Source organism: Neolamprologus multifasciatus, chromosome 17 (genome assembly GCF_963576455.1).
Source record: "Neolamprologus multifasciatus chromosome 17, fNeoMul1.2, whole genome shotgun sequence".
Classification (NCBI taxonomy): domain Eukaryota; kingdom Metazoa; phylum Chordata; class Actinopteri; order Cichliformes; family Cichlidae; genus Neolamprologus; species Neolamprologus multifasciatus.
In genome coordinates this window covers 36,445,091-36,468,709 of record NC_140455.1, presented here as the reverse complement: position 1 = coordinate 36,468,709, position 23,619 = coordinate 36,445,091, and the positions used below count along the sequence as shown (strand labels likewise).

At 42.1% G+C, this 23,619-nt stretch overlaps 2 protein-coding genes and 1 long non-coding RNA gene across 4 annotated transcripts in view; 2 read left to right on the top strand and 1 right to left on the bottom strand.

Annotated features, from left to right (window-relative positions):
- syn3 (synapsin III) overlaps window positions 1-23,619 on the bottom strand; it is a 153,063-nt gene that overhangs the window by 62,455 nt on the left and 66,989 nt on the right. For both annotated transcript variants that reach the window (XR_014870322.1, XM_085138576.1), the window contains exons 5-6: window positions 19,052-19,208; window positions 18,209-18,298 (exon numbers count right to left, since the gene is read on the bottom strand). Coding sequence is in view for 1 of the 2 variants with exons in the window: in XM_085138576.1 (XP_084994702.1) it covers window positions 18,209-18,298; window positions 19,052-19,208 (247 nt within the window). In the remaining variant the exon portion in view is untranslated. The remainder of the gene's footprint in view (window positions 1-18,208; window positions 18,299-19,051; window positions 19,209-23,619) is intronic.
- Window positions 54-17,091, top strand: LOC146499803 (metalloproteinase inhibitor 3). Its single transcript, XM_085138588.1, has 5 exons — window positions 54-386; window positions 9,504-9,586; window positions 11,328-11,439; window positions 13,519-13,640; window positions 15,789-17,091. Exons 1-5 carry the CDS (start codon window positions 263-265, stop codon window positions 15,984-15,986), a joined length of 639 nt encoding a protein of 212 aa, XP_084994714.1. The 5' UTR covers window positions 54-262; the 3' UTR covers window positions 15,987-17,091.
- Window positions 393-9,118, top strand: LOC146499804 (uncharacterized). Its single transcript, XR_014870329.1, has 2 exons — window positions 393-7,307; window positions 7,357-9,118. It is a non-coding gene; the product is annotated as an uncharacterized LOC146499804 (long non-coding RNA).

The window sequence follows — 23,619 nt, the reverse complement described above, 5'->3', positions numbered from 1 at the left end:
CGAGCTCAGAAGAGGGAGGGGCGTGAACCTTTCGTCGCGCGCTTATATGTGCGCGTGTGCTCCTCCGCGGGATCAGGGAGAAACGCTCGAGCAGAGAGAAGCGAGCTGTGACAGACGAGCAGCGCTACAGACGTGGACGGTACTCGCAGAACCTGCTACATCTACTGACTACTTACTGAAGCAGCAGCCAGTGTGCGGTGGTGATTGAGCGGACTTAGTCGGACAGTTTTATTCCAGAGAGGGAGTGAGAAAGTTTGGAGAAATGCACTCAGTGTACCTGGTCAGCCTGCTGTTTATCTTCAGCACCCTGCATGTTAACCAGCTGACGGAGGGCTGCTCGTGCGCTCTCACGCACCCCCAAGACGCCTTCTGCAACTCCGACATAGGTGGGTAACGCCGATTTTTTCCCCCCTCTAATACTCATGAAAATTAGTGTGACTTTATTCTAACCACTGCACGGAGGTCAGATGTTAAAATAAAAGCTTTACTTGTAACAGCAGCGTGAAAAAACTGGTTCCTTCCAGTCCTTTCTGGGTTTTAGCATGCGGATCTCTCACTGTGAATTGGACATTTTTAATAAACTCTGGAAGTTTTTGGTTAAAGTGAGAGGTTAAAATGTCCCAAACTGATGAAGACGCTTGAGGACCTGAGTTTAAGAATCACCTGATTCAGTTCACCTCGTGGTCCCACCTGTTTAAATCGGAGCGAGTGCAGAGTTCTCTTCCAGCATCTGCCTTGATGATCCTTAGCAGGCTTCCCCACACAGATGCTTGAATGTTGTTGCTCTGTGTGTGTCAGAAAACTGCTTGACTTTTAATTCACTTCAAATATTCCGCTTTTGCTCCGGACACAAATGTCTGCACATTCTTCCCAAAGCTGTGCTCTGGTGGGAGGCTGGGTGGGTGAGGGGGAATGTGCTTTGATTGGTGTGAATTGGAACCAGTTGAAAACAAGACCCACAGTGAGTTTACATGTTTCAAACACTGTTTATTTATCTGCACGCTCTGGTATTTCTGTGTTGAGCGGCTCAGCACGCCCGGCCTCGGGTTGATAAAGCAGCAGTGGAGGGTGTACATGGCTTGTTTTACTGGCCTGGGTGTGCTTTCTCTGACTGCCCAGAATAATATGAATTTAGGATCTGGCTTAGCCTGGAACGCCGGTCCAACCTGACCTCTGTGGGTGGATAACACCAGTAAAGACCCGAGGATGATTTGATCTCTGCTGTAGGGAGAGAGGGCTGAAGTGTTTCAGATGGGACAGAAAGGCGGTTTTTATTGCAGACTCGCATTTGGGTTTCTGACTGGAGCCGATATTTTTGTTTTAATCTCATTTGACCTGAAAATGTGGGAACCGTCATGAGGCAGTCTAAAATCCTTAACCCGAGCTCAAACAATAATCTCTCAGTTCAGACCAACACACACACACACACACACACACTGCGACCATGTGTGTAAGCCCACGTGTTTGCCCTAACACCTACTGTCAGCTAATTCACATAAACATACTCTGACATCATTGTTAATGATCTTGTACTTGCTACTAGTAACCAGTAGAGGCTGAAAACGATTATAGAGAACATTAGTTACTGATGCCTTAAAATCTTAATGAAATTGGAGACTTCTTCATGTTAAATACACACACCAAATCATAATTTACTGCACAAATGATACCCATTATTCTTAAAGGTGAAGCCGACTTCCTAAAAGTGCCCTTTTGACTACATTTAGATGTCTGCAGCCAAAGCTTTTGTAGGAATTAAACAAAGAAGACATTATTCATTCAACTTTATAATTATAGCTGAGTCTTTGGACATAACCAGGCTGGCTGGTTCCTCCTTTCATTGTCTTTATGCTAAGTTAAGCTAGCTAGCTAACTAACTTGAAGGTAGTGAACATAAACTGTAGATAAAAGATGGACACAGCTTATTGGTCTGAATTCAATAATACACCTGCAATGCAAAGTGTACCATATTTGATACATGACTTTTTGAGACTTCTACATCATCAGTGTGATTTTATTTTTGAACACACCCCAACCTGAAACAATTAAATTCACAATAGTATAACAAAGCTGTATGTAACAAATATGATACAAACTAAAACTCATATATCCAAATTAATATACATGTGTATTTGTAATTTTGTTAGATTTTATTTTTTGGCAATTATTTGATGGTTCATACAGAGATGGGCGCGTTACTGTAATCTGATTACTTTTTTCAAGTAATGAGTAAAGGGATTACTATCGCAAAAACGGTAATTAGATTACCGTTACTTTCCCATAGGAACGCTGCGTTACTGCGTTACTAAAACCGTGATTTTTTTGCGAGAATGTCTCATGACAGTGACGTAAGCGAGTGCGACGTTCGTGACAACAGCTGTGTGCAGATCAACAATGGATCATATATCGAGTGCAGGAGAGAGTATGAGCGTGCAGCGTTTAAAGCGTGGAAGTACTGACCTTACTTTGAGTTTGATTCCATAAAAAGTGACAAAAACATTAGTGTCCGTTGTGCGTGGGAAGAAAACTTCTTTTTACAGCGAAAAAACCCCTAAACTTCCGAGCAAACACCGAGTAGCTACGACGTAATGGGAAACTCACAGAGAAACTCGCGGATTCTTCCACTGACCGCTGCGGCACACCTGCACCAGGGTAAACCTCCGCCTACCCCACTCCTGCTTTACAGGTGAAAATAGAGCAACAGGACCGCTAGTCTTTGACTTTATTTATTTTCTGCTGTGTTTTACTTGCATCTATTTGAAAGACTGAGTGTAAACACAAAAAATATTTTATTTTATGTGCAGAAAATAGGTTTAAATGTTAAACAAATTTCTTCAAGTCAGAGAATGTTGCATATAATTTAATTTTTACTTGATGCATAAAGTTAAAAGATTAAAACTAATAAAACAAGTTTTAAAAAGAGACTTTTCCATTTGATTACATTTTGTATGATGGATTATGTAGAAAAAGTAGAATTGGGCTGAAAGATCTATCACTTTATCACCTATTCAGGTTGTAAATCGTGTTTTTAAAAAGTAACTAAGTAACTAAGTAATTAATTACTTTTGAAAATAAGTAATCAGTAAAGTAATGGGATTACCCTTTTGGGGAAGTAATCAGTAATTAGTTACTGATTACTTTTTTCAAGTAACTTGACCAACACTGTTCATACTTTAAAGGGTTAAGTGCCTTGAACTTGCATTCTCTTCAGCAGCCAGCAGGCGGCGACTCCTCTGACTCTTATAAAACATCCAACTCTGTAGAGGTGTACTGGGGGGTCTGAGGTCCCCATCAGAGTCTCAGAGGAGGATTTGGTTTAGGATGAGCCTGGAGGCATTACGTCACATTTCAAAACATCAAGGTAGCAATGCCTAAATTGCTAAGCTTGAAGCTTTAGCTTTGGTTATCTTCAATGTACAGCATGGTATTCATACCGGCACAAAGCTAGTGGTGTCAGCTAACTCTGAGAGTAGATTTTCCCATTGAAATGCTCTGTTAACCTTAACGATTTAGCATATGGATCACCATCAATAAACAATAATAAAGCTCATATTTCCATAATCCAGCAGCTCTCATAAACCTGCTTTTCTCTTGTCGATTGACATCCTGTTCAGTTCACATATTTTTATTACCCCTTGGCAGCAAGAAAAACGTCACATCGAGGACACGGTGTAACTTTAAAAATACCATTTCATTTGCAGTTTCCTTTTTCCAGTCTCAGAGTGTCATAATCGCTCCACAAGACTTTGCTTTTCCTAAGGCTTTGCCAGACTTGCCTGTGAAAAGGAGGCTTCTCTTTGCTCAGATGCTGAGGACAGAACCAGCGTGCCTCTGTAGGTGGAAGTCACTTCATTTAGCTCTGACGTGGGCAGCAACTCACAATGATGGTTTGGTGAATCCTCTGCAGCATCTTAGAGGAGGAGGTGGTGCAGGTTTAGCCTGTCATACTTTAGAGGATCCCACTGTTTATAAGATAACAGAAACTGTGACATTACAGCCCCAAAATGGCCGTTTTCTCTTGGGTGGGGACTGATCACAGAGGCTGTGGGTGTGTCTTCAGCCAAGTGACCCCGTTTGACAAACGCTTAAGCGATGCCTTTCACAGTCCTTCAGATCTTTTGGATAGCTTGTGGTGTTGGCACCCCATGAGACTTGCAGTGTAGAATCTGGGACTGACTTCAATGGGGGCCAGCGATCAGTTGTGAGCCCCACAAATCCCATTTCCAAGGCCCTGGGCTTAGCTTGAGTTGTGCTTTGAATGCTTGCGGTTTGCTCGCGCACCTCCAGTCCCTCGATGAGAAGCGCTTCAGAAACACTAAAAGGTCACATGCTCACAGGATATTCTGGGTCAAGTGTAGCCTCCCAGCATGTGCAATTACCAAATAATGGACAATTTAACTGTATAACTGGTGTAGAGATCTTTTTATTGTTGTTGTTTTAGCTGAATGTCTTTTTCTTCCTGTCAACTTAAACTGAAACCTGCTTTCTTCGCTGGACTCGGAGACGTGGAAAACAACAGGGCATAGGGTTGAAATGCTCATTTGACAGGAGAGAAAGGCTGTAATTCTCAACGTCAACATCAAAGGCAACAAGCCTGTATCTTCCAAATTTAAGACCATCAGTGGAGTTCAAAGCATTTTCCCTCTTGGTTTCTTGGCCCTGACCCACAATCACCCGCAGGCACTCCACTGGATGAATCACAATTAGGTTAAAGGGGTTGAAAATTAGGTTATTGCAGAATGTCTCCTTTTTACTTGACAAATCTAAAACTGTGACATACAAAAGCATGCATGTGCTGCAGTTTCCCGTCTGTGATAGAAAGGCCCAAAATGTTGTAGCTGGTTGTTTTTTGTTGTTTTCTTTTTTCCCCTGCTACATACCTGAGCACTGGGCAATGACCTGGCTACTGCCTTATGCAAAGACCTTGTTGGCCTCTACTAGGCAGCTGGGTTAAAGCAGCCCATTCACAAGGAGGAAATGTGCAGCACTTGTTTTTCCAAAGCCCTCCCGAAGCAAGATTAGAGGTCTGGGAGTAAGCTTTGACCCTGAAATTCAATATTGCTTCGTAATGCCGCTCATTCCCAAAATGCTCGGAGGTGACAGGAGCAAACTTTTACATGCTTGCGCTGTAAACCGAGTTAGAAGCTGAGGATTAGCGTGATATGTGTTTATGCTCGGTTTGGGATTGGGGATCAGGCCATTGAAAGAAAGGATCCTGCCCCACTGTGGATGTTTGCTATCCATAGAGGAGCTTAGTGAAACAAGCAAAGCATGGTGGGTTTAGAGTGATGCATTGCATTGAGCTTTGTGACCTCATCCTCCTATTAATGAGTTATGTAGCATTCAGGTAAATAGCTACTCCCTTTAGCAGCATCTGCTCCCTCCCCCCCACCGTTGAATTATGTAAGCTTGGATCAGATTTTTATACTTTTCCTCAAGTGAGTTAAAATTCAAGGAGATGTCAAAGAGTCTGGATTCCATACAAGCTTGGGATGTTCGTCCCCTGAGCCAGGCGTATCGAATGTCCAGCCCGCCCTTCCCTTCTAATGACCACACAGCCACCCAGAGGTTAACTGTTCCAAAACAAGAGGCCAATACAGGGGTGACGCACAATGGTACAACACTCATACATGAAAACACAATGAAGAATAAACCAAAAAAACTGTCATTTATTCAGCTTCAGTATGTTTGTTAAAGGTTAGCGAACTTGAAAGAATAGTAACAAGTACTGTTTGATCTATACTGACCTCTAACTGTCAGTGTTACCAGGATTTACGCAACACTTGCAGTCTAACAGGTAAATGGTGAAAGGCAGTTGGTGATTTGAGTAACAGCAAGTCGGTGAGTGGCAAAGATAAAAAGCAAGAAGAGGAAAATGCAAAGCAGGTGCAAAGGTGCACAGATAGCACCCAGTGTTGGGTTGTGACTGCCTTTCCCAGAGCTTTCTCAGCATACTCCCTAATTTAGATACAAGGTTTCATTGTAGAGCACGATGCGGTGTTTTACTTTGGCCAAAGTGTGCAAAAGGGTACCAATTTTAACTCTGGCAACTAGCATTTTTGAGGTCTGCTAGCGTGACGACAACATTTAAACGAGTAGTTGGTTCAAGGTTCCTGTCGCTCGATCCCGCAGGAGCCTCTAATGAAGGGAAATCAACTTTCTAATTTGGTGAATAAGAAGTTGAATTCACAGGCAGTTAAATGGATTTTCGTTTTCATGCACTTTGCTTTGTCTGGCATTACCAGCTGTGTGTTGGTATTCACTTAGCTTAAATATTAGCTAGAAGCTTGATAACTGACATTACAGTTGGGTACTTTTTAAGAAGTCTGCTACGTTTGAGCACATTTAAGCCAAATTTAAAGACTGTTAGGTTCTTATGTTTGATTTGGCAGAAATCGACCATCATGGTATGAGAGTGATAGGAAAGAAAAATCCCTGTGCTTCATAAGCTTCCCTCCATTTGGCATGTGAGCGAGCGCTGCATGCTCTCTGCGCCAGTGTTTTTCACCTGACATAAAGCTCTGCAATGGGGATTCGGTTTCAGTGTTTATTTTTGAGCGTGGTAGTGTGTCGTCCTGAGAATTCCTCTTCCTCCTACTCGCCTCCTCAAGCTTGGACAACTTTCTGCATACCAAAATCGGCGTCACGCGCCCCGTGCCTTGCTTTCCTCCTCTCCCTCACACATCCACAGACACACACAAACGACTACCCTTATTCTTGCCATGCTTGCAGTTTGCCACATTGTACGTAGGCTGGCTAAATGTTTAACTAAATTACACGCTCACCTTAAGACTTAGCATTTGCATCCGTGCTTGTGTAATCGCCTCCTTCAGGCAAGCGAGTGGAGGGGGATTTTTTTTTTTTTAGGTTATTTCCTGTTTACTTCTCTTATGACAAAAAGACTCCCACTGTTGAAAATGTGTGTCAGGTCTTCAGCAGAAGATGAATCCCTGTGCGTCACAAGGAAAGTGTTCTGAGGGGAGGTAGTGGCGGAAGAGGGTGGGGGGTTATAGCCGGTTTTGAATAACAATAGGTTGGTGAACTACTTGAGGTCAACTTTCTTTCCATTCTGGGCCTCGCCTACTGCTTTTGTTGCGCAAAGAGATTAATTTCTTCTTCTCATGAGGGTGCTTCCAGATCAAAATTTTCTTCATACATATTTTAGTCATACTTGCAGTTGCAGTGACAACCACAGGGAAAGACTCCGCCTCCTCACTCGTCACTGACAGTTCCAATAGCAAGAACACTGCATAAGCCCGGGTTAGGTTTCGCTAACCTAAGCTTAACATGACAGATGTGGCTATGGTGTAATAGTTAATATATTTACCTCACAAGATGGAGTGAACCTTCAGCCAGGTAATACATGACTGATATTAAAATACATTTTTGTAACAAAACTATTACACGTGTTATTTTACTTGGTTTAGTTCAAAAGTTGTTAAAGCCAAACATTATTTTTCAGTCATTATCACTCTTAGCTAGGTTACGTAGCTTCCACTCATTAACAGTAGAAACGACAGCTGTAATTTTGTAAATTATTTGAATCTAACTTCAAGCTTTATTGAACCTGGTGACGATCCAATAAGAAAAGTGTTTTATTAAAATATTAGCTTTGATAAACTAAATGGTTTTTATACAAATTAATTATATTTTGCAATCAGATGATCGCCTCCTGCTGGCCATTAAAAAGAATACACATTTAAGGCTGGAAGTGCTGTTGACTTCCTTTTTTAGACCTGGACCAGGCTAGGTTAGCTAGCGTAGTTTGCTAACTTTGAGTCAATCTAAAACACTAAAAGAAGTTTAGAAAGTACTCACTTAGTATATGAACCAGGGTAATGTGAGAAATGGGTTTAAATATGTGAGCTGGCAACTCTGCTGAATGCAGAGGAGGTCAATTGAGGAAATCCTCTGTCTTTGGTGCTTCACACTTATTATCACAGGCCAATTAGTGGCCTTCGTCTAAAGAAAAACGAAGGGCTCCTATCTGGATGTACTTCAGCTAAATCAGCTGACCTGTGACTCTTCAAACACAAACATTTGTTAGTCCTGAGGGTTGGTTTTGAGGCCGGGGCAGAGAAGGAAACTGCGTTTTCGGGTGGCATTTGAAAATAATGGCGGCAGTGTACTGAAATGAGGCAAAAGTATCCAGTTATATCTGCACATTCCTGTGTAATTGTGCTCCTGTGCTGTTGTAATTGCAGCTGCAGACGTCTGTCAGAAGGCATTTAGATACATTTAGCAGAGGTTGATCACATAGCAGCGCTCCTGAGCTCATATTAGAGCGAGCTGACAGGTTAATGGATCGAACGCTGTGCACCAAGTTATTGCAAAAGTTCAGAAAGTAGAGGGCAGGCAGGGGCTCTGAACAGTGTGTTAATCTGGAAGGAGTGACCCATGTTTTTTAAATTAATTTACGATTTAATGTGATTTAATCTTTATTTTATTTATTTGGTTGTGCATGCGTTGTGCATTTTTGCTGCAAAGTGACACTGAAAGTGAAGCTTTCTACTAAAGAAGACTGAAATGACACAAAAAATAACACAAAATCTGTTTGAGGCTCCTGGATGGCTGCATTGCTCAATTTACTGCTTCAAAATAGGATTTGGTGTGTTGCATAAATAAAGTCTCGGTTCAAATAGGGGACTGTATAGCTAAAATAAATCTGTGGTCACCACTTTTGGGTGGCCATGCTGTAATAGCTTCCTATTTGACTTGTAGTTTTATGCCCAATTTCCTTTTGCCTTTTAGCAGGACAGCTAGACAAACAGAAATCCAACAGAAGATGCCACATGCCTCATTTCGTTCTCCCCCCTTTCTGGGGAATGTGAAACCCCAAAGAATCTGGGAAGGAAATTCCACAGGGAGAAGATAACAAACATAGTCAGTGTTAGTTGTGTCTGTGGCTGCTGGGCTTTGGGCAGCAGGTGAACTTCAGAGCAGGACTGAAAGCTCATGCAGGGCCCGCAGCTCGAGGTAGGCGCTGAAGCAGCAGCTCTAATGATCGCTCATTTTGTACACTCCCAGTTCCTGGCCTTTCATAATAAGCCCCCTTACGCCAACACAAGTGAAAGCAAACAAATCAAACTTGCCGCTAAGCTTTTTCACCTCGCCAACATTTACATGAGGGTCCTGCACTCTGATAAGATCGTTGTCAAGCTGTACTCCCAAAGATGGGACCCTGTTTTTGTTTGAAGTCGCACTTTTTCCTAATTATGTGAAGATTTAGTATTCAGATGGTCAAAAGTTAATAACAGTGAACATGAATGTTTTTTTTCCAATCCCACCCTTTCTACTTCAGACTCTTTTCCTTCCATTTCTGTATCAAATTTCTTTTGTGATTTTTCTCTATTGGCTTTCTCAGCAAATGGAAGTAATGCAGAAAATTGGATAAATGGTTAACTGTGGCAACCTGGTCCAGAAACGGCATTTAACAGAAGCAATGTGTTTGCTTGGAAAGTTGTACGCTAAAAGGAATGCACCTGTGTCCTCTCTCTTCACAGTGATTCGAGCTAAAGTGGTGGGCAAGAAGCTGCTGAGAGATGGACCATTTGGAACCATGCGCTACACTGTCAAGCAAATGAAGGTGAGAACAAACATCTGCTTAATCCGATGCTGTTTCCCCGAGTTAAATACAAAAGTACAGAAACCAAAATTCTTTTATGGCAAGTTTCAGTTTAATTCCTGTGTTTGTGCAACAACATGACCAAGAAGAGATTTCCAGGACACGTAGCAAACGACCAAAAGTAACGAAACATCTAATCTTGCTTTTGTTTACATTTCAAATAACATGTTATACAAATAACAGAGTAGTTTAACAATATTGTTTTGTTTTTTCCCGCTATAGTATAGCTAACTATACTACAGCGCCATATTTAACTCAAAGTCATAATAGCAACTGACTGGACATTTACAGAAATGGCTGGTTGTTTCCAGTTCTTCTGCTAAACTAAGCCAATCACAAACTATCTAAATATTCTAAAATAGTCTCTATATAAGATTTATGCCTATACATTTTTTTTTAGCTGTCATGAACAGAGAAAAAGAATTTTGCTATTATTAGCTAATGATATGTACTAGCTAGTGACATCTGCTGACATGGGACGTTACCTGTATAGCCTGAAAATATCCACACATACATGTATATATGAGGTTTGCCTATCTAGTGTTCTTTTGTCACACTACAGGAAAGAAATATGCTGATTATTATTAGTAAAGATTGGCTTTTTCCCCCAGTGTTGTCACTTATTTAAGCAAATTAATCTGAAACAAATAAATTGTAAAATTTCTGCATCTTTTCAACTGAAGACCATTCTTTGCGCTCATTTTTAAGTATAACTGACTGCATATCGTGGATTGTTACATTTTACTCACAATGCTGTCTCTCCGCCCCCTCAGCTGCCGTGTAATAGCTGCAAAGCATTTCAGGATACTTGCCCTGAAAGCTCATTCTTTACTTCCTCTATATTCTTACATAACGCTGCATATTTCTGACAGATGCTGACATCGGCCTGCTGCTCAGATAGAAGCCAGGCTGGAGGATTAGCAGGCTTTCGGGCATTAGAGCTCAACCAAACTCCTCACTCTGAGTGTAAATGTTTCAGTAGAGTCATGCGATGTATCAGTAAAATCCCAGTTTGTAACAAAAACATCAAGTGGCTTGTTGATGGCGAAGCATAGCAGGTGCCACTCTGGGATTATCCTCAGCAATTAGACGTGGCCTTTGAGCCTCTTGGTTTATTTATTTGTATTTCAGTCTGCTGGTTTGTACTGAAAACAGTGCTTTGCTCTAATAACTTACACAATTCCTTTCACATTTCAACAGCTCCTATGAGACTTGTGCCTTTGGCTTTCCCAAAGTGCCACAGTTTATGGCTTAAGTAACAGTTTGTTCTGCTTTTCTCAGAACGCCGCATCTAAACAGGGATTTCCTGTTGTTCCCAGACAAATAGATTACACTGCCAGGGGAAGAAAAATCCAGAAAGTTCTCAGAGCAAACATTCACTTCGGGCTCTACATGACTGAGCTGAATGGAAGGACTGGATTTTAGCAGTGACCTTGCCAAAACGGCATCAAAGTGAAAGCATATTACACAACGTAGCTATGTTAGCTATGATTAGGTTGAGGGCAGAGCCAAATACTCCTTCTCCCCTGAGGCGCTCCTTAAGAAATGTCATCCGATAAAGCCAGTGTGCTGTTTCCATTCGTCATTATTTATATGTGGAGGTTGAGGAAGAGATGGAGTGCCATGGTGCAGACACATTACACTCTCCTATTTTTAAAGAGCATGGGGGTGTAATTCCATGTTTGATTCTCATGTCTTACAGATGTACAAAGGATTTGAAAAAGTCCAGCATGTGCAGCACATTTACACAGACGCCTCGGAGAGTTTGTGCGGTGTGAAGTTTGACATCAACAAATACCAGTACCTGATCACAGGTGAGCTGTGTTTTGAGCGTTGCTCTGATCGACTGATTTTTACTCAGACTGTTGAAATAATCAACGTTAAGTGTGAGAAACCCTCTCAAAGCGAGGCTATGAAACGTTTACAGAAATCTGTGCTAAGGGAGAAAATGTCACCGTAATAAAAATTACATAAAGGAAACTCTAAGCTAAGCTATCCAGCTTTGCTCGATGGCTGTCTGCTCCTCACAGAGTCATTTTAGTGCCGAGTTTAATGTAAGTGGAACAAGCAATGATTAAGTTTTGGTTACAAAGTATTCTGGAGTGGCTGCTCCACTCTGTGTGTAGGGGGAGGGGCTCAGAGTCACGTCTTCACGAGGAGATTAATTGGTGCATTCCAAAGACTCCTCCCCCGAGTTGAATGTTCACAGCTAGGCGCCAAAGCTTTACCCCGAGTGTAACTGGCACCTAATTCTGACTTAACTCTCAGCCATCAAACATTAAACAGGCCTTTTAAAGGGTATGGAGGCGGGATAAGAGCTGGAAGTTGCTTTTACAAAATATCCTCATTGTGAAGGTCTTTGATTGTCCAAAATAATGTTTTTATTTGATTTTACTGCCTTTGGCATTTCTGATAAATGGCTTCAGGTAATCATTTGTGATAGCACCAGAGAAAGTTAGAACTGACCACTCGCAGTCTGTTTCGCGGTCAACACTCTTTCTCAATATATCCTTTTTTGAGCTTGTGGCATGATTAAATTCTCCAAACTGAGTCCATTTTATCACCAAATGGGTGCTGAAAACATTCAGAGGCCTTCCAGCCAGCATCACTGCACCCCAAGGATTTCTTGGTTTGTCCTGTCACACAAAGTTTCCCACTAATTACAACCTACTGTTTGCCACCGTGCAAGGTGGCAAAGGAATGGCCCTCTTAAAACTCATTTCCCTTAGCTTCGCCGTCTAGAAACGGCAGTTTTGTTTTGTTTTTTCCTCTCACACACAACTCGTAATTAGCAGCCAGCAGGAAGCGACTGGCATTTTCCAGCAGAAGCACTTTATGAGTTGCTATTTCTAACAGAGGTGCAGTTTACTTTGGACCCTGCTGTGCTTGGTGTATATAACTGTCGCTAAGTCCCGACCTGTAAATACTCTAACTGCACCACACAGTGCAAGCCAACGAGCTGGCGTTGCTGGGCAGTGACTGCTATGTTTACCCAGTCCGGGTGCGAGGGGACATCGGTGTCTTTCGCTCCTTCCAGGGCATCTATAGAAAGAACTCCATATGATTAGGATTGTATTAAGAACAATTTAAACACACGAGGCCTGCAGCGTGAGCTGCAAAAATCTCTTTTGATCAAGCATAAGGGCGTTGACCCCGATTAGTATTTTAGGTGCATGTCGCACACTCTGCATGTAATAAACACGCAAGCGACTCCAGTAATCCCAGTGCAACGATGCAGGCCGATTGGGAGGTGGACTAGGGGTCGAAGATGCACATATTTGTGAGCTGTCACATTCCCACGAGGTGACAACACTGATGACATCGAAGCGTTCCCGAGCACATGCAGTGTGCCATTGTGCACCTGTCTCAGGAGTCCGTAAGGTGCAAATGGTCCAGCACTAAAAATAGATGTCTGCTGACATTTGGATATCCAGAAATAGAGGTGCTGGTTTAATATGGGCTTACTGTATGATATTGTCTTACCATGGGCAAACAAGTCGGACTGGTTGAGTGATGGGACTACAGTATCCTGTGTTATACTGAAACGATTACAAAATAAGTGGCATGCAATCATCGTGACATGAGTCGGGATTAATGTGTGGGTCTTTACACATTAATCAAGTACAGATGCTTTTATTGGGCGCCAGAGAGAGCAAAGTAAATACAGTTGTAAGGCTCCTTAAGGCCTTGGAAAATATTAGAATTTCTTAGAATTAGGTCGATAATGTCGGTCTGTTGGTTGGTCCAAAGTCGAAGATTCAGTTTGTCATGTGTGTGTCTGGCAAAGAAAAACGCCAAATCCTCACCAGAGTCCAGAGGTACTTAAACATCGTTTTGTGCAGAGGTGAGAACACGATCTAAGAGTGACATCCAAATATCCTGTGCTTCCACAGGACGAGTCTACGACGGCAAGGTTTACACGGGGCTGTGCAACCTGAACGAGCGGTGGGAGCGCCTCTCGCTGGCGCAGAAGAAAGGCATCAACCATCGCTACCAGCTGGGCTGCAACTGCAGGGTGAGTGTCAACAGGCAACCTTTGTCCCAACAAGGATATGATGCTCATTTTTCCAAAGGCAACTAAATGTTATCCTGCTGGATGACCACTTATAAAGTTGATTAATATAACAGGATTTAAACAGCACAGGAGGAAGGATGTGTATACTTAGTTATGGTGGCTCTGTGTCATTAATTCTACTGCAAGCCATTGAACGGATTATTTTTTTATCAAGATTGAAATATGAGCTCCTTTTTAAGTGTCTAATTCCCACTATTATTCATCACGGATGTTTAGCTGGGATAGAAATGGAGAAAAAAACAAGTTTTACTACTGTCGCTGGGAATTAAGTAACAGGTCTGGAATTAGCTCAAGCCTCCCATTTCATGTGACTCACACATGTAGCTTGCTGCTGCGCAGCTGCCGAAACGCCTCATAAACATCCTACTGTACAGCAGCGCCGCGGACATCTGCTAACGCGCCAGGCCCCTATCAGTATAAGTGGATTAGCAGGGAGACCTGTTTGTTCCCAATACGGGCCAAAGCAAGTAAACTGTGCTCAGATTGTACGCGGCAGCAGCCCAGAGGCATTCAAAAATCGGCTGAGGCGTCACAAAGCAGACACAGAAATCACTGCGCTGTTTTAAAAAACCAGCTCCTCTGTCCTTCGCATTCCTTCACAAATGAGGACTTACGGCACTGGAGCGCGAAGAAGCATGTCGTGGCAGCTTTATTACTCTCTAGAGATCATTAGAAGCACTCGAACTGAGAAGTTATGTCAGACATCTCTGAGCCACGGAGGATAAACTTTCTTGGCCTGAGTAACAAAAGCAGCCAAAAATGGCAAACGTGGCCTTTAATGTACTAATAGAATTTGCTGCTGAATTCATATCCAGATAAGTGTGATGACTCAGTTACGCAGCGCCCCGGTTAGTTATGTGAATCTTCCTGTCACTTCAGGCTGTATATTCATCTGTGAAGCTGCTTTTTGTGTGAGCACCTGGAGTGGTGACGCACGAAAGGCTAACATCGAACTGAATCCTTAACAAACTACAGAAAACTCGCTGCTTCAGGAAGACGTCAACGTTCCGTCGCACAAAGCAGCACGTGCCAGTGTAGACTTACTGGGTTTGAGCTTAGTTATTTAGAGAGCTGTCATGTTTTTCCCCAGTCCCATCAGATCAATAAATCTGCTGCAGTAAATCCCTGAAAGCAAACGCTGAAAGGCAGAAGAGCAAAGATGCATGTTTTGCTTGTTTCACCAAGCGTGTATGTCAAGTGTTTTTGAAGATCCAAGCTATTTTTCTTAGCACTCATTAAGCTAATTCAACTTTGAACCATAAATAAACCCAAATACTGTAAACTCGAAGTACTTCAGGGAGCATCTTTCATACTGCCAAAATCTTCTTATTTTTGCTATGCTATGCTAACTAGCAAGCCAGATCCAAGCTCAACTAGTGTTACCATTTTCCGCCATTTTTAACCTCTTCTTGCAAAGCTAATAAGTGCTAAGCTAATTAGCGCTATGGTATGATATTTAGTTATAATATAAAAAGTAGTGCTGTCAGCGTTAGCCTTGTTAAAATGACGTTAACGCCATAACCACATTAACGCGGCAAATCTCCGTTAGCGAGTTAACGCAGATGGCCCCGTGCGTGGGGCTGCACGGCGTCAATGTATTAAGGTGCTAGCCGCGTGCTAACTTGACGGCGTGCAGCCCCACGCACGGGGCCATCCGCTAACGCTCGCTAACGAGGTTAATGCTGACAGCACTACTTTTTATATTATAACTAAATATCATACCATAGCGCTAATTAGCTTAGCACTTATTAGCTTTGCAAGAAGAGGTTAAAAATGGCGGAAAATGGTAACACTAGTTGAGCTTGGATCTGGCTTGCTAGTTAGCATAGCATAGCAAAAATAAGAAGATTTTGGCAGGATGAAAGATGCTCCCTGAAGTACTTCAAGTTTACAGTATTTAGGTTTATTTATGGTTCAAAGTTGAACTAGCTTAATGAGTGCTAAGTTAACATCATTTTAAGGAGGTTAACGCTGACAGCACTCATAAAAAGCTGTTATAACTCAGTATCATGTATGTTCTAGCAACATGCCAAATCATGGGATAGTGCTTGTCAGGCTTCATCTCGGGTTTTTCTCCTTTCTCTGTAGATTAAGCCCTGCCACTACCTGCCCTGCTTCGTGACCTCCAAGAACGAGTGCTTATGGACGGACATGCTGTCCCACTTCGGTTATCCCGGCTACCAGTCCCGGCACTACGCCTGCATCCAGCAGAAGGAGGGCTACTGCAGCTGGTACAGAGGCATGACCACCCGTGATAAAACCACCATCAATGCCACTGACCCCTGAACACAAACGCCCTCTGACTGAAATTCGCTGCCGCCTCCCAAACTCCGTCCCATCCCTGGTCACGTTTAGAGTATTACAGGACTGTTCGAGCTCACCTGCCTGGGTGATGTCCCCCTTTTAAAGGGGTAATAAAGGAAAAAAAGAGCAAATCTATTACAGTGCCTGTTTGTAGCACTTCTGATAGAAAATAATACCCCCCACCCTCCCTTTATTTTGTACAGCTTGTCCTGTGGCTCCTTTTCGCTTGTACTACAAACACCGTCCTTTGCACCAAGTTGACATCGGTGACAAAGACAGAAAGGGCCAATAAAAAGTGTAAGACCTCGCTCCACCTACTGAGAGCTTCTGAAAAGATTTAATCATAAGTATCATTTACAGCATCAGTATCATTGGCTTCAATTAGCAACCTGCAGTTTAGCTAGTAGCTAGTGTCAGGATCATTTGAACGAGGAGAAGTCTCTAAAGCAAAAGCCAGGAGGTGTCAGACGAAGTACACTACGAAGATGATCCTTTGTAAATTTGCTGAGTAAAGCTAGCTTGTTGCTATCAATATACCGAACATGGCCGAAACAGCGCCAACATATTATATATGTTAAAGATACACGTCTATTTTGGCTTCAAACCAATGGAAAATGTTTCACAGTGAAGTATTCATCGGTTATGTTCAGTTCGAACTGTCACACACGTCTTTATTATGGTAGTAAGTCTGCTTCCTGTTTTTAACGCGACTGTTGCGCACTGCTTCACAAAAGTAACACAGTGCCAGCGCGGGGAAGCGCCCGATTTCTTGCAGAGATGGTGATGTTTTATTTGTTGCTGTATATAAAATAAGCTACAGAAATCAACTCATCTGAAACCTCTATTACATTTATTTATATGTTTATTGGGTTATACTATGTGGTATATGTGCGTACAAGAAAAACAGGCCAAATCATATCGTGAACTCACTGCAGTGTATTAAATGAAGCACCAGCATCAGCATATTGAACATTATGGTACTATTATGGTAGTTTGGTTTTTTTGGCTTCATTATAACCCCACACCCCTCCCCCCCAAGCTGGTACTCGTTACCAATCTGATAAAATTAAAATTATAACAGAGGTTTCAGAGAAGGACATATTTTGTAAGTGTATATTCAATCTTTTTTTATTTAACTATTTGAGATGAACATTATATATAAATGAAAGTAACAATATATTGTCACTAAATTCATTCTTGTTCGCCTGTTCCCGTCTGGGGTTTTCTCTTATTTTTACTTCCCTTCATTCCAATAACGGACACAGACTGGCCTCACAAAGAGGAAGAGCCCATTCGTAATTTATGCTAAGAGAGCACCAAGCACAGAAACTGTTGGTTTGCTAAAAGAATACTGATATCACTCTGACATGTTTGTGCTAATTATGCATCTATTTTTGGCAGTGATTTAGCCTAGTTTATGGTAGCTTAAAGCAGGATACTGTAAACTGCCTCGCATAGCATACTAGAGAGGAAGGACAAACTATGGTGTTTTAAAATTCGTTCAAACACTACTGGGTATGTTTCATATGTTGAGATGGTGTGAGTTATGCTAGCTGTGCTATTTCCAGACTATGTGAAGCTAGGCTAACTAGGTTGTGTTTCATTTATGGTCCATTTCTGGTTATCTGTTACTTTTTTTTATCCCTTTAATTTCTACAAAATTCTATATTTTCTCTTATTTGTTTTTTTCTTTTGTTTTTTTTCTTTTGTTTTTTTTTTTAACTGATTTTTTTTTTTCGTTTTGTTTTTTTTTTTTTTACTGATTTTTTTTTTTCGTTTTGTTTTTTTTTACAGATTTTTTTTTTTTTTTTATGACTGAATTTTTCAGCAGTATTTAGCCTCCATACATAATAATGAGCTCTTCCTCCAGCTGTGGTATTTCTGTGTCATTATTTCTGTGGTTCATGTTTATGTAAATATACTATCTGCTTAACACAGAAATCAGTCAAAAGGAAAAAAAATCCAATCAAGGAAGCTGTGTACAGTCTGTGTGGAAACACTGATTTATGAATTATGTGGGTTGGGGATATTTCCTTGTTGGGGTTGTAGAAATGTTTGACTTAATTTCTGTGTTTTATATTTTTATAATAAAGACTTACTGAAAAATGCTCCACAGGAGGTCTTTGGTGATTTTTGTGCACATCCGTGAGAGTGACACCCCCCCCCCCTGTTGAAATGAAGAATAATATCTGCGAGGCACTCACCATCTGTGTGTGGCTGGGATAAAACGTTTGTTCATTCAGGGGGAATTTCTCAGGGCCGAGGGAGCGGTACAGCTTAATCATTTGAGAAAACTGCAAGAAGAAATAATCAAGACAGGAAGACGTCATTATTCAAGGACGGCAAACAGAAACTTCTATAAGATTCATGCATGTTAACGACTTTTAGGAGCAGAAGATATGGATCGTCTGAAACTCCAGGTTTGGTTTTTTTTTTTTGTTTATAAAATGTGGCCTGGTACAGTTAGACCCACCTGTTAGTGTGAGGGTTTGAACACCTGTTCTTCTAAAATCAATAATCCATTTGCTTACGCCCCGAGCGAATTCTTTCTTGGAGTTATTTATTCTCGAGGTGCTGGAATTTCCTTTCCAATAGATTTGTCTTCAGACCTGCTTCGGTTCATTGTTTTAAACGTGTTGCATTCAGCAGTTAGTTAACATATACAGCATGATGGGTGCATTACTGGTGATTAACCACCTCATTTTTTAACTTGTGCTTTGTAGAATGAGTAACAGAGGTGTAAATATGTAGTGACGAATGGCACCTTTAACAAAACTGTGCTGCATATTTCCTGCTTTAAACCTAAATTTATGACCTCTTTCAAAGCATCTACATACTTTTCACTGCACTTTTGTAGCTTTTCTCAGCACTGTGACTAAAAACACGTGGTGGCCGAGGCCGCCCGCTCTGCTGGCTCGAATCACAGGTGTTGCAGCTCCATTTAATAGCACAAATAAATCAGTCGGAGGCAGCTGCCGAGGGAGGGACTTTGCGACACCTTTGTGTGGGTTAAAGTATAGCAAAGAGAGCTGTTACGGAGCGCTTACCACCCAGGGTTTGCTGCAGAAGTTGTATATGGAGAAGAGAGAGTTGACGCTCGGAACGCCGCCAAAATGGAGGCCGATGACAAGATTCCTGAAGTCCTCACCGGGAATCATGCTGTAGGCGTGCTGGCGAATCAGAACAAAGTCTGGCTTGAAGGACCTGCAGCGGGACGGATATGGAAAAGGAACCATCAGACTGGGCCTGTTGTCAAGGTTACGCATACAGTTAGGCTGTTTAGGGTTAGAGTAGCGAAGAATTCAGGCAGCTTTGACTCAATAGGTAGAAGTAGAGCAAGGTTGGTGGTTCAATCCTGGGCTCCTTCTAGCCTGTGGTTGTGTTATACGTCCTTAATGACTACATAGTGTGGCTTGAGTGTTCAGAGAAAGCAGGAAGCAGCGTACCTGGTCTGACTGATCAACATGAAATCTTTGCAAGCTTTTGCACCCACACGTGCCAGACATCTAGTGTCCAGTACTTCTCTTTATCTATAAATCTACACATATACATGCATATGTGACTCTTTTGGCAGATCATAACCGTCCACCCACTCCTCCATGTAACAATCAACTTCCTGTTTAACACCTAACCTGACAGCACTGAGGGCAAACAACTCCAGCACAGTGTCTCCTTGCAGGCTGACAGCTCTGTTGGCACATTATTAACACACTATATCTGGACGCTGTGTTTACAGTCAGGCCCTCTGTTGTTCGGTGCATCGAGCTGATGGGGTAAAGTAATGCTTCTTTGCAGCACTTAATCTTTTTGAACCATCTATCCAATTAACCCAGCCTAATCCTTCTTTTTTAGACACTTTTCTGGGATCAGAGCCAAGTGGCCCATCACCCACCTGAAAGCCTCTTTTAAACTAGCCCACATTTCATAGTAACAAGGGGAATTCAGTTTGACTTTTATTTATTTATTTACCTGGAAACTTTAAAGTTCTATACAAATGTTCCTGCCAATTGTTACATTGATGTAACAATTATTAGAACCCGGCCAATATAAGACCAATATTTGCTCATTTGAAAATCTGACATGTTAGGGGATATTTTTTGGGGGGACATGGGAAATAAACATTTGTTATGTGAATTTCTGAGTTCTTACTTTGGCAATGAAGATCTTGTTTTATTATGACAACGAGTTACGGATTAATAGTTTACGCTGCTCAGAACATCAGGGTTTAGTGTTCTAACCATACGGGATGTTGCAGGGTGCCCTCTAGTGGACAAATTGTGCAACATCGACATTCATAAGGGCGTTTCTCCCGCCTGTTCTTTACTTTTTCAGCCGTCATAAAAGCCGATACAGACATACAGGCAAATAGCTAAAATCAGCCAATATATCAGCCCCGCCCATTAATTTGATCAGGCTCTAAAATTGATCTCAATCATACAGCGACGTCTGGCTTGCACACAAAAGTGTCCATATTTAATAAACTGGTCATGAGAGACTCACCTACCCATTTCCAGAACTTGGTGCATAATGACACTGATGTAAAACGACACATTGTATATACTTGTGAGATTCCAGTGGCTTTGAAACAAAGATTCAACACACAGACTGGTAAAATCCTCGCATGTTTCCGTGGTTAGTACCAAATCTGACATGCTCCGACGTGATTTTCCTAAAGGAAGCATCAGCCCGCTGCAGGTGGAAACCAAGCTGATGAGAGCGGTGAGACTAAACCCAAACAAAGTTGTGGGATATAAAACCAAAACAATGAAAGACATCGAGGCAATATAAAGCTGATGGAAACTACAGAGTGGGAAAATTCTTTGTTGCTAAGGGAGACGCCTTTTGACACATTCCCCTTGTGACAAATACTTAAACGTATTAAAACAGAACACAAAAGTACACAGCAAGCCACTGGATTACCTGCAGTTACAGACACAGGTGCGTGCAGCAGGTAGAGGCTGAAATTACAGACTCTGTGGTCCTCAGGCGCTGCTCATGTCAGACTGCACAGAGAAGACTGGCAGGACGGCCGAGGAGTGATCTGTCCTCGGCGACAGAGCGACTACAGCTGTTCCTCCCTGCTGCTGCTGCACTCGGCCGCAGTGGCAACAGACCAAAGGCTCTGCTATTTATACTGGACGGAGCTGTTTATTGAAGCCCCGAACCCGACCAGACTCGACTGCTTCCTAAACACGGGACGTGCCGTTCCAAGCAAACTCCATCCTGGTTACAACTGTGCACGAGCAGTTTAATCAAGGAACACCTTATTAGCCTCAAACAACCTACTTGATTGCACTACTTGATTATAACAGAACGCAGCGGTCGTTCAGCACAGTGGGATTTCACTGGGCTAGAGTTAATGAAGGCAGTGCCCTGGAGCAGCAGAGCATCACTGAAGTTGCTTTTGTGTGTCTTCACCTGGACTCATCCCGTTAAAGCACTGCTTCCTGCGAGCCACGGATTAACCCTGAAGCAGCACGTTCATGTTTTACGATGCGAATACCTCGGGCCCCGAGACTCACCGCTTCACAGGCGATATTCTTATGTGGCCTTTGAATAGGTTACAGTGCAATAAAAGGCTAATAAGAGGCTCAGATGGGGGAAGAGCACAGATATAGATTAGGAGGTGAGGACAGAAAGGATCCGTGTGGATTCATAAGGCCACAGATAAGACAGGATTTGTAAAGTAAGCCAGACAGGGACCGAGTGGGTGGTTCTGTGTGGCGCGTGCATGTTATTTCTGCATGCAATATGCATGCATATTTCAGTATCAACAGGTCACTCTTACAGTCACTTCACAAAAGCCCTCAGAACAGGGTGTCACTGCACAACAGGAGCTGTGTGCAAATATGAGCTAAAGTATGTGCTGATTATAAGTCATAGAAAATGTTTGGGAGCTGCTGCTGACATTATTTTAAGTCAACATCTCATCTCATGACTCCTTGCTCGTGAATGCAGCCGCTCCCCGTGACGAACCCACAGAGAAAAACTGCCTGACTCTGCAGTTTCCCCCAGCTTTGTGGGTGAGTTTCAGCATCTCACGTCTGGTTGCTTTGGCTTTACAGGTTTTGAATTGAATATTTCGGCAAATGGTTAAAGCTCTGATCTGAGTAAGATCCATCATACAACCCTTTAAACGCAGGTCAACAGCTAGCTAAGGAACACGGGACCGTTTGGTTGCTCCAACAGTAAAATATTTCCCCTTGAAACGGGTGACAGAAAATAGATCCAGAAGAAGGGTGATTACTAATTTGTCACACAGACAGACTAACATCTCCAAAGTAATATTTGCTCTGCTTCGGTTTCATGAGAAACCCCCAAAAAACAGCCAACTGTATGAGCTTGTGCTGTGTTTGCATTTCCACTGCTCCAGTGAGAAAAGGTGCAAATTCTATAGGACAGAAAGAGTCATAGCACAAGGCAGGTAATTCTCAAAGCACAGATAAACATGTTTAAAACAGGACACTTTATAGTGGCTGTGAATACACATCGAGCCTGGCAGTTACGTAAGCCCATCATAAAATATACCACACAACAGCGCCAACAGGATGTTTTCATCAGCATTCTTGGAGCAGGAAAGTATTCAAAACTCAGGACAATATGCTGCCGTTTGGTCCCCAGATCCATTTATCATACAGAATCTCTGACCTTCTAATAGGCTCCAAAGGGATGTCTGAATTGTGGGGAACATTTGCTCTCGAAACGGTCCTGTGCCTGTTTCAAAAGCTGGTGAGGGCCTTATCTTCCTCCATCAGTCTGTCTCTCATTGATAAGCATAATCGGGGTAGAACTCGGCGGGAATGCCACAAATGTCAAACAGTACATACCGAGGATCAGCACAGCGCTCGTACACAATGGTGCATTGTGCCGCGCTGGCTCCCTGTCATCAGAGGGAAATGCACCTTAGAGAGAAAAGTCTGTGCTTTCCTGTTAGGAGGACGAAAAACTCTCAATCAGGCCACAATTGTTGTGGCCACTTTTTCTTCTTCAGGATTGACTGAACACACTAAGGCAGTTTTTCCTTAACCCTTTAAGACCTACCATAGAACCAAGTTAGCCAGAGCTTATATTATATTTTTACATGCTGTGGAGCCATTTTTGGGAGCATTTCAAGTTGCTATACATCAATACAACCATTACAGCCCAGATTTTAATAATATGTCTGCATTAAGTGCATAGTAATTACATAAATTGCAAAAAAGTGCAATAAACTACAAAAAAATTGAAAATCGTTTTTGTTTTTTTAACATATATTTCTAGTTAGAGAAATTTAAGAGGCTTATCCCTCAAAACTGTAAATACAAAAAAGTTGCACAAAATAGTTTCCCACCACAGGAAATTTATTTTGAGTGTCTTCATAGTTTTATTTTTGAAATACACCAATTTTTATACACTGCAGGAAAAACGAAAATAAATATTAAAATGCACATTTGCAAAAAAGCAGCATATGCATCAAAATAAACTATTTCCAGCAGTGCAATATGAGTCCTAAGCATCCCAGAAACGACACAGAAAGTCAGAAAGTCAAAGATAACTTTTAAAAACACCAGTATAGGCTCATGAGGCCCTGATGGTAAAAAACTACATTTCTGCGAAAATGACGTCACTTCCGGTT